Source organism: Haematobia irritans, chromosome 5, assembly GCF_050003625.1.
Source record: "Haematobia irritans isolate KBUSLIRL chromosome 5, ASM5000362v1, whole genome shotgun sequence".
In the NCBI taxonomy this organism is placed as follows: Eukaryota; Metazoa; Arthropoda; class Insecta; order Diptera; family Muscidae; genus Haematobia; species Haematobia irritans.
The window spans coordinates 81,653,854-81,664,982 of record NC_134401.1 but is presented as its reverse complement, the minus strand read 5'-3'; the positions used below and the strand labels follow the sequence as shown (position 1 = coordinate 81,664,982).

Sequence of the window (11,129 nt, the reverse complement as noted above, 5' to 3'; positions counted from 1 at the left end):
TTCTGTGCACCCTACGACCCTCCGAAATACAATTTATTGTGCTGTGTCGTCATTTGAAGTCCGATCGAAAAGAAACGCATATCGTTGTTCGTGGTTGATCAGGGGCTATATTTCGTGCATTGGTCATTTTAGACTCCGACGTCAAATTTGATTTTTATTTTTTTTTTTATTTCGCTTCGTATACCCCTATGATGCCGATTTCTAATAACCATTATAAACATCTTAATAAAGTAAAGGGTGATATGGTCAAAATTTGGTCAAGGGAAAACGCGTGTAAATCGGTGAAATCGTTTATTTAAAAAATCAAATTAAATTTCTTTTTCAAGTTCAATTAGTATAAAATTCAGGAAAAATATTCAGTTAGGCTTTCGCTTTTCCAAATCCGAATTGCCGGGCCTCACGCTTGACACCTGCCATCAGATTTTGTACAGCCACGTTGTCCACCTTCTTCGCCGCAGAAAGGCAGATTGCCTTGAACTGCTGCTAGTCCTTCTTCTTTAGGTTCCGCTTGACAATAGCCCAGTATTTCTCAATTGGGCGGAGCTCTGGCGTGTTGGGAGGGTTCTTGTTCTTGGGAACCACCTGCACGTTGTTGGCGGGGTACCACTCCATGGCCTTTTTACCGTAATGGCAAGATGCAAAATCCGGCCAAAACAGTACGGAACAACCGTGTTTCTTCAGGAAAGACAGCAGACGTTTATTCAAACACTCTTTCACGTAAATTTCTTGGTTGACAGTCCCGGAAGCTATGAAAATGCTGCTTTTCAAGCCACAGGTACAGATGGCTTGCCAAACCAGATATTTCTTTGCGAACTTTGACAGTTTTATGTGCTTGACAATATCTGCTACCTTTCCCCTTCCTTTTGCCATATAAAACTCCTTGCCCGGAAGCTGATTGTAGTCGGCTTTGACGTAGGTTTCGTCGTCCATTACCACGCATCAACATTTTTTCGTGACCCTATCTAATGAACACTACTTGAATAGGAACTTATAAAGTAAATTAACAATGAATGAAGGAATATGATCACCTCAATCATGTTGCAAGAGCAAAATGTTATTTGTGGATGGTGACCACGAAAACAGATACATAATTTCCGAGAAAATAACAGTGTGCGAAAGAAACGGAGAATTGAAGTGATACTAGGAGACGATTTTGGACTTTCTCGACTTTTTGTTCATGTGCTATCAGTGTACTTCAGAAACGTTTTAACGATAACTTAAATGGTATGTTTCAAGTAAACATGTCTTTAAAGCAAAATATTAAAAGATATCTCCTATTTTTTAAGCCAGTTTAGGTTTGATAGAAACAAACAAATTTAAAGATAAATTCATTAATTTTGAAGAGTTTCTTAGAATTATTAAAGCCAAGTTGATCTTAGTCCAACAAAATTGTCTTTCATGTAAAGATACCCATTTTTAAGTCGAATCACTTAACTGTAAGGACAAAACAGCATTATTAAAAAGTTTATCCACTCTTGAACAAGGCAAAAACGTTATGCGTCTTCTATGCCAAGCAAATCTCGCATTCGTATTTTAAGAACAAAAAAAATCTTTGTCCTCACAGTAGTTATTTTCAGTGTATGTTAAACCTTATGAAAATAATAAAAGATACACGCAAAGAAAAAAACGTTTGGAAAACGTGTGCCGAAAACGTTTTTCTTTTGTTAGAGTTTTTTGAATTGCTTCGAAAATTTTAAACTTTTATCACCAAAAAAATTCGTTTGTTACAAAATTTTTATTTTTTCAATAAAAAAAGTTATTTTTGAAACAACAACAGAGTCCATTTCGTTTATATCAAACACTGTTCTTTTCTGACTTTAGGTCTTTAATAGGACACATTTTACTGTTCAAAATTTAATATAGTACAATGTAATGTTGAACATTTTTTCGGAATCTTCCGAACATATTTGGAATGTATGTAAAAAAAAAAAAAAAAAAAAAAACTTTGGTCGAAGCAGGGATCGAACCCACGACCCTTGGCATGAGAGTCGGACGTAGCAACCACTGCTCCACGGTGCCAAACTAAATGTTTGTTTCTGGTAAATAAACTTTGTTTATTCGGTTCGTGGGCGCCGCAAGCTATGCTATATAAATATATCTTATATGGATATTTATCTATTGATGACCATAACAGGTACATAGCTCAGTGGTTAGTGTGTTGGCTTACAAAGTCCATGGTCCGCGGTTCGATTCTCCCTCCAGGCGAAAGGTAAAAAAATTTTAAAAATTTATAAATTCGTATAATTTCTTCTACATTGTTGGTATTACAGGAAAAGGCGTTAAGAACTAAAAAAAAAAACTCGTGGATGTGAGAAAGATGTGAGGGCAAATGCAATTAGCAAGAAAAAAAATTTTTTTTGTTAGTCTTTATGAAATTGTTGTTACATCCTGGAAAAGAATAAATGTTTATCACAAAAAGTATATACTTTTCTTCCAAATACACTTTCTTACAGCGAAAAGCAAATGAGAAACGAACTTTGTTTGTCTAAAATTTCGTTTGGGAGGAAAGAATTATTTTTTTGCGTGTACTATGCATAGCGCCGTTTAAAACGAAATTTGGTCCATTAGGAACAATGTTTGGTTGTGAATATTCGCTAGAAATGCAGCATTAAACGCAAATTAATTCAATGATCAAACCAGAAAATTCACTAAAACAGCCACACGGACGAAAAAGACTGTTTTTCATATGTTTGGGTGTAAAAATTATAAGTTTTATTAATATCTCATAATAAGGTAATATAAAAAATTGTAAATATTTTTAAGTGCCAAAATGATAGATGAAATTTTAAATAAAAAAATTTTATGTTTGGAACTCAAAATTTTTAACACATTGTTTTTAAGTGCAAGCATATAATGTTCATAAACTTTAGAAATAGCCTATAACATATATGAGTTTAGAAAGAGAGTCCTAGAGAGTAAAAGAATGGAAGTAACCAATTGGCGCCTTAAAAACTTATATACTCAAAGTAAATTTAATTAAAATGTTTTTCTACCAGTGTATGCCTAAGGTGAGCCACCGTGGTGCAGTAGTTAGCATGCCCGCCTTGCATCCACAAGGTCGTGGGTTCGATTCCTGCTTCGACCGAACACCAAAAAGTTTTTTCAGCGGTGGAATTTCCCACCTCAGTAATGCTGGTCACATTTCTGAGGGTTTCAAAGCTTTTCTAAGTGGTTTCAGTGCAATTTGGAACGCCGTTCGGACACGGCTATAAAAAGGAGCTCCCTTGTCATTGAGCTTAACATGGAATCGGGCAGCACTCAGTGATAAGATAGAAGTTCACCAATGTGGTATCACAATGGACTGAATAGTCTAAGTTAGTCTGATACATCGGGCTGCCACCTAACCTAACCTAATCATGCCTAAGGTGAAACATAATATTTAACGAATCTTTGCGAACTGGTATCTTTCCCACTCTGTGTAAGGACTCATTTATCATTCCACTATTTAAAAGTGCTAAACTGAGTGCTATTCCAAAACTAATGGAGAATATTATATCAGATATTTTGGTTCATCAAGTCTCCTCTTTTCTATCACCCAAACAACATGGCTTCCGTAAATCTTGTTCAGCCATAACAAATGTCTTGAAACTGGCCACAATGATTAATGAAGGCTTTAGAGATCGTTTACAGACTGATATCGTCCATACTGATTTTAGTAAAGCGTTTGATTAATCAAAGTGGAATTTGAAATCTATTTGAAGGGAAATCCAGAACATACCCGATTATAAGTCCCAAACATATAAGTTTTACACTGAAACATATGAAAAGTAGTCTTTTTCGTCCGAATACTAATTCTTGTCCGGATTACATTAAAACATCCTCGAAAACAGACTATAAACTCGCGTCTAGGGCTATTAACAAAAAATGTTGTTGTGTTACATTTTTAAATAAAATTTCAAACTTTTAACACAGTTATATTATTACAATTATATTATTTGTGCCATAAAAATATACTTTTTAAAGACTGCAGTGTAATTTATTTTAAACGCCATACTTCGATCTTTAATGAAAGTTGTTCTACAAGAGACTCAAAAGACTGGTGGAGTGTGTACGAACCCCTGCACTTTTTTTGTTTCTTTTGCGTAGTTCAATTCTATCGGGTAGATTTGAGGTAAATAGTAATCATTATTGTACACAGTTTATGTAATATTTCTTTTTCTTCTTCAGTTAGAATATTTTTTATGTGTACTGACAATTACGGTTTTCCCAATATTACCCAGCAAAAGTGTCAAGCAAACTGAAATTGGCAGTTAAATCTTTGTGAGGGTGGTTTTAGGTGATAAAAGCTAGACCCCATATGCCCACATGCAAATGCTAAATGAAGGACATAAACCGCTTACGCAAATGGAAGTGAAATAAAGAATAGCATTAAAAAATATAATTTTTATGGTCAAAAGTTAACAACTACCGTTGGTTGGGTTCGCAATTCATGAGGTTAGGCCTAATAAAGTTCATGGTAGGAAATTCGCTGGCATTGGTCGACAACATTTAGCTTCTCTAAAGAATCTTATATACGCTTCATAATGCATCGCATTCAGTTAAGGTTCACAACACTTGTATTGTGTTTCGTGTTACAAAAGGAAACACGGCATTAAACAGAAATTGTTTTCTTGATTATACGTTTTTAACCCCTGTATCACACTATGGAACAGGGTATTATAAGATGGTACATATGATTGTAGCATCCAGAAAGAGACGAGATAGACACATGTCGAACATGTATGTGAACACATTTTTGAAATCAAAGTCTACACGCAAAGAACAAAAACGTTTGGAAAACGTGTACCGAAAACGTTTTTCTTTTGTTAGAGTTTTTTGAATTGCTTCGAAAATTTTAAACTTTTATCACCAAAAAAATTCGTTTGTTACAAAATTTTTATTTTTTCAATAAAAAAAGTTATTTTTGAAACAACAACACAGTCCATTTCGTTTATATCAAACACTGTTCTTTTCTGACTTTAGGTCTTTAATAAGACACATTTTACATTTCAAAATTTAATATAATACACTGTAATGTTGAACATTTTTTCGGAATCTTCCGAATATATCTGGAACATGTACAGTCCAGGCGTGTATAGATTTGTATCTGGCGTTTTCTTTTCAATGGCTCTATTAACCATGTTCCTTAATCTATATCTGTCCATAAAGCTCGAATAATAATTGTATAATTAGATATAATGCATTTGGACGTCAATTGCCTGTTTCGGTATCAGGCTAACATGTAATATAATAAGCAACGATGAGCCCGTCGTAAAACTAGGAAAAACACGACTAATGTACGTGTTAGAATTGTTGTTGTTTCCTGGAAACCAGTTTCTGTTAATTGTCATATGTTGTAGTTGACTGTAGAAACAATAAGCATTGTTCGACTGTTCACCACTTAGGTGAATTCTAACAAATAAGCTTTCTAAAAATAATATTTCGTGTTGTTGCATTACTATGTAACAAAACGAAATAAAAATAAGATTAAGGGACTTGTAAGTTATATGAAAAGATGATGTACAGTGGGAGAAAAGATGATTCAATTTGTAAGAGGAAATTTCCCAAATGTTTTCTCCATAAGGAGTTAGCATAAAGGGCCCAAAATTGAGTTATCTCTCCCAGCCAGATCTATACTAAAAGGCTGTGGAAAGGTTCATTCGCCCGAACCGAAACATGTACAGTCCAGGCGTGTATAGATTTGTATCTGGCGTTTTCTTTTCAATGGCTCTATTAACCATGTTCCTTAATCTATATCTGTCCATAAAGCTCGAATAATAATTGTATAATTAGATATAATGCATTTGGACGTCAATTGCCTGTTTCGGTATCAGGCTAACATGTAATATAATTATCTGGAATATATGTAAAAAAAAAACAAAAGCAAAAAAAACTTTGGTCGAAGCAGGGATCGAACCCACGACCCTTGGCATGAGAGTCGGACGTAGCTACCACTGCTCCACGGTGCCAAACTAAATGTTTGTTTCTGTTAAATAAACTTTGTTTATTCGGTTCGTGGGCGCCGCAAGCTATGCTAAATAAATATAACTTATATGGATATTTATCTATTGATGACCATAATTGGTACATAGCTCAGTGGTTAGTGTGTTGGCTTACAAAGTGCATGGTCCGCGGTTCGATTCTCCGTCCAGGCGAAAGGTAAAAAAAATTTAAAAATTTATAAAATCGTATAATTTCTTCTACATTGTTAGTATTACAGGAAAAGGTGTTAAGAACTAAAAATCCTCGTGGATGTGAGAAAGATGTGAGGGACAATGCAATTAGCAAGAAAATAATGTTTTTTTTTTTTTGAGCTAGTCTTTATGAAATTGTTTTTACATCCTGGAAAAGAATAAACGTTTATAACAAAAAGTATATACTTTTCTTCCAAATACACTTCCTTACAGCGAAAAGCAAATGAGAAACGAACTTTGTTTGTCTAAAATTTCGTTTGGGAGGAAAGAATTATTTTTTTGCGTGTAGGTCGCAGTTTTAGTTCGATCGACTTCAAATTTGGCAGAAGTATGTAAATTGGGTCAGAATGGAATTAGGCCAAAATTTTACTCCCAGTTATTTGAAATTTTGTGCAGAGAGTACAATTATCATTGTACGAGTAGGTAAGAATAAAAATTTTGTCAAAATTATTTCAGATTTAGACACAGCTGCCAGACATACCTTTCGCACGGTCTACACTGAAAAAAAAGCATACTCGGTTCCAAAGATTTTGTCTTTACTTTAAAAAATTTGGTATTGATTCCGAGCCAAAGAAGCGGAGAATACAATTAAGGATACTTTTAAGACACAATTCTCTTTTAAATTTAGGTTTTGTGTACTTGCTTCTAGAAAGCAAATTTTAATTTTTCGCTTTCTCAGCTTTTTTTCTTCATATGCTATCAAAGTCTTTTAAAAACGAGTTAACGGCAACTTTATTTTCCAAATTAGGACTCGACTTCCAGTAGAAATTATGCTATGTTTGAAGTAAAAAACTTCTTTAAAATAAAGTTTCGAAAAACATGTCCTATATTTGAACGATTTTTTGCTTTGTAGTCAAGATTCAAAAAGACAACAAATTTAAAGACAATTTCATTAAATTTAAAGAATTTTTCTGAATTATTAAAGTCAAGTTGACCTTAGCCTATAAATTTTTTCTTTCATGTTAAGATACCCATTTTTAAGTCAAATCACTTAATTATAAGGACAATACGACTTCATTGAAAAGTTTATCGACTTTTGGACAAGGAAAATAACGTTATTTTAGAGAAATGCGTCTTCTATGCTAAGCAAAATTTGTATTCGTATTTTAAAGACATGAAATCTTCGACCTCACGACAATATTTTTTTCAGTGTAGACTCATATGACCACATAGGCCAAAGTGCCTCCCTGCAAATTTTGAAATAGGGCATAGCGAGTACAATTAACATTTTAGCAAGATGTGCCAAATTTAGTTCTTTGGATTTGGGAAAATATGGTCCCACATTTTCTTTATAAAATCATGTAAAAATGACTCAACGTTTCCTATACCTCAAATACTTATCTAGCCACCGATAAGACATAAACACACCTCTACGAAATTGCATAAAAATGGCTTTAAATTTAAATATTTTGCAATTTGCTTACTAGCTTCGTGCTCAGCCATTATCTGATTTAAATTTTAAGTCTAGAAATTTTGTCTAAAAAAAATTTGTTTGGAACTCAAATTTTTAGAACATTATTTTTAAGTGCAAGCATATAATGTTCATAAACTAGCATAACATGTTTGCGACATATATGTTAATATGTTAGATCATATTAACATATGTTTGTGACTTAAAATATTTTAAATATAATATGTGTGGATGCACACACATTTAATTTAGAAATATATTTTCAGAATCGTTCAAAACAAATTTTGTTTGTATTGTTTAAACATATTATGTTTCACCTTAGGCATACACTGGTAGAAAAAAACTTTTAATGAAATTTTTGTTGATAGTATTTATTTTTAAGGTTTCTCTCGGTTTCTCTTATTTATGTTTATAGGCAATTTCTAAATTAATATTTGTTTGCGTCCATATTTAAAATATGTTATGTTCCAAACATAATATTATCCAATATATTATCATATATGTCGAAAACATGTTATGCTAGTTTATCAACATTATATGCTCCGACTTAAAAATAATGTACTAAAAATTTGAGTTCTAAACATATAATTTTTACACCCAAACATATGAAAAATAGTCTTTTCGTCCGTGTATGCACAAAAACAGATACAAACTACAAAGGAGTTGGTTCACTTGCACGAAAATGTTCAGTTGCCGAAATTGATTTTCTCCGATGGGAAACAATTCCCAAATGAACCGTTTGAACAACAAAATGATCGAGTGTACTTACCAAAGAAAATTTACATTTTCGATTGGGCACCCGTAACGGCCTATGGTCGCTCTTCGCTCACATTCATCAGCGGTGGGGTTAAAATAAATGCCGAATATTAAAATAAATTGGAAACACCACAGAGGAAAAAATTCACCAAAATACTTCCAATTAAAATTTTAATTGAATTTTCAAAAATATTCAATTAAAATTTTAATTAATTCAACAATTTTTTTTTTATTAAAACCAAAATTAATCACAAGGCTTTATAATATCAATTAATTTTTAATTGAATAAATTAATTTTTTAATTGACTTTGGTGATTGATATTATCATTTCTGTGAATGAAGACATTTCAATTAAAAATTAATTGGATCAATTAATTTCGTGATTAAATCCAAAAATTAAGTTTTGTGTGCACATTAAAAAGAAAAGCTCTCGACTTGCAAGTGAACAAAATGTATTACCCGATTGGGTCTAATTCTAATCTATCCCTTGAGAATAAATTACTTATTTACAAATGCATAATCAAACCTATTTGGACGTACGGTATCCATCTATGGGGAACAGATTCCAATACAACAATCAAAATACTACAACAATTCCAATCAAAACCATAACGCACAATCGCTGGAGCACCGCACTACATAAAACGGTCCAGGATACTGTCACATTTGAAACCCTACAAATTACCAATCGAAGCCCATCCGAATCGACTAGCATCAGTTCTGAAAATATTTACAAGGCTTAAGTGGAGAACACCGCAAGACTTATTATTACCATAACAATTTAACATATTTTTCGTATGAATGGGTTTATGTTTTTGTCTGAAAAGAACTGTGGTTAAATTATATGATCGGTTGAGATTTTAGAATACAAAATATTCTATTTACGTCAACAATTACAAAACAAAATAAATTTGTTAATGAACGAATTTTGAACTTTTCGAAAACCTTAACACTGTAACACTACGACACTTGTTCTCCAAGCATTGCATGTCTTAGCGTTCATCAATTCCGAGATCTAAATACGTCTTTCCAGCCTATCTCTCAAGGCCTGGTGCGGACAAACATTTCTATTTAACCATTAATGCATACTAATCACAGTGTAGGGCATAATTAAGTGTGGGGGGGAATTTTCGAATTTGGCTTAGACACCACTCCATTTCAAGTGGCTATAGGACAGGATAAAGTACTTAAAATGTTTAATTATTATTGCGCAAAAAGAAATGGAAACTTCCTTCATTCATTCATTCCATGGAAACTTAGAACAAAATGAGATTAATTTCAAAATTAATGAGGCAAACGGAAACATTCAGCAAAAGTTTCGTATATTTTATTTTTATGGTAAAAATTTCAATTGCGCTGTTTTTAATTTTGTGAGCATTCTACATTTGAAGTGACCCAATGGGGGGATTTACACGCATCCGCATTGTAGTGACCACCAGCGAGACTGTCAAAACGCCTCTCTAGGCATTCAAATTTCTTTAATTGATATTCAAAAGAATCTTTCAGCATTTCTTTTATATTATCAACGGTAGAAATGAAATATTTTTTCTCCTCCTGGAATTTCAATTTAGATACAAATGTCTGAGCCATTAGAGAATAAGACTTTTTTGCTTGATCAAATTTAGCAGTGACATCTTGCCATTCGGCTTTTACATGCTTCAGATATTCAAAACGCTCAATACACTTCCCAAATTCATGGTCCAATGAATCCCTCCATTGCATTAGAACCTCACTGGCCTTCTTAAGTTGAATTATACGTTTGGAATTTTCGCAAATACGTAAGCGCATATCCTCAATAAGATTCTTGGTATTCTGGGAACATTTAACCAATTCAGAAATTTGGCATTGTAGTTTATTCTGATCTTTCTGAAGTTTGCAAATTTCTTTGTTTTCTGAACAATTTAATAGAATCTCGTAGTCAACGCACTCTTTTTCTGAACGACACTCTTCCATTTGCAATTTGAGGCGTAATTGGAGCTTCTGAATATGCCTCTTCATACATTCGAGTTCTTGCATTAAGACTTTTGCGTCGATTGATTCTTCCTCGTCTTGTAAGGGTTCCTCTTCTATATCACCTTCGATGGGATCTTCTAATTCGGTTTCAGCTTCCTCAAGTTCGATTTCTATTGGCATTGACTGTTGTTGGCAGCGTAAAGTACGCTGAAAGATGTCCATTTCTCCGACGAAAGTTCTTTGTTGCAAGATAATAAAAAAAAAAATAAAATAAGTTTGTCTACGTCAAAGTAAAACAACATTACTAATATTTGACATGAAACGATACAATTACAAAGGTAGTGAGGCAGATATTGTTCTACGACGGAACAAAGTAAATGTTCAAATCTTGAGATTTAATATCACATAACAAAGAATTTGGCATTGCCAATCAAAATTTAACATAATGATAAGTCTGAACTTAAGCTGAATTCAAGTTGCCTATCGCTCGGCATAGAGTTTCTTGCCAAATTTTATTTTTCACCTTTGCTCCCAATTGCCATGTATACTTCCATTTCATTTCAAACTAGCATTTCCTATCTTAATCCCAAAAACATTTCATCCCAGCCGACAGACATTCTGCATCGCTTTTCAACAAATGCCAAATTTCCCACCAAGATAAAATTTTACCACGAAGACACTAGCCGCCTTAGAGAAGTTGTGGCATTTTCAAATCAGATTAGAACTGATTTGTCTTTGGATAGCAATGACACATCGAGGAACAACACCATTTCCAGAAATAAATATTGACGAACAGCCATTTAATACTTTTATTCGAAGTTTCCATTTATTCCGTC

General features: G+C 33.2%; 1 protein-coding gene across 1 annotated transcript; it reads right to left on the bottom strand.

The window, feature by feature from the left end:
* Window positions 1-9,624: 9,624 nt before the first annotated feature.
* LOC142238853 (uncharacterized) lies at window positions 9,625-10,600 on the bottom strand. Its single transcript, XM_075310580.1, has one exon. It carries the CDS (start codon window positions 10,513-10,515, stop codon window positions 9,703-9,705), a length of 813 nt encoding a protein of 270 aa, XP_075166695.1. The 5' UTR covers window positions 10,516-10,600; the 3' UTR covers window positions 9,625-9,702.
* Window positions 10,601-11,129: the final 529 nt, after the last annotated feature.

Coding starts and splice junctions, on each gene's coding strand:
- LOC142238853 (XM_075310580.1), bottom strand. CDS start 10,515: ATGGACATCTTTCAGCGTACTTTACGCTGCCAACAACAGTCAATGCCA.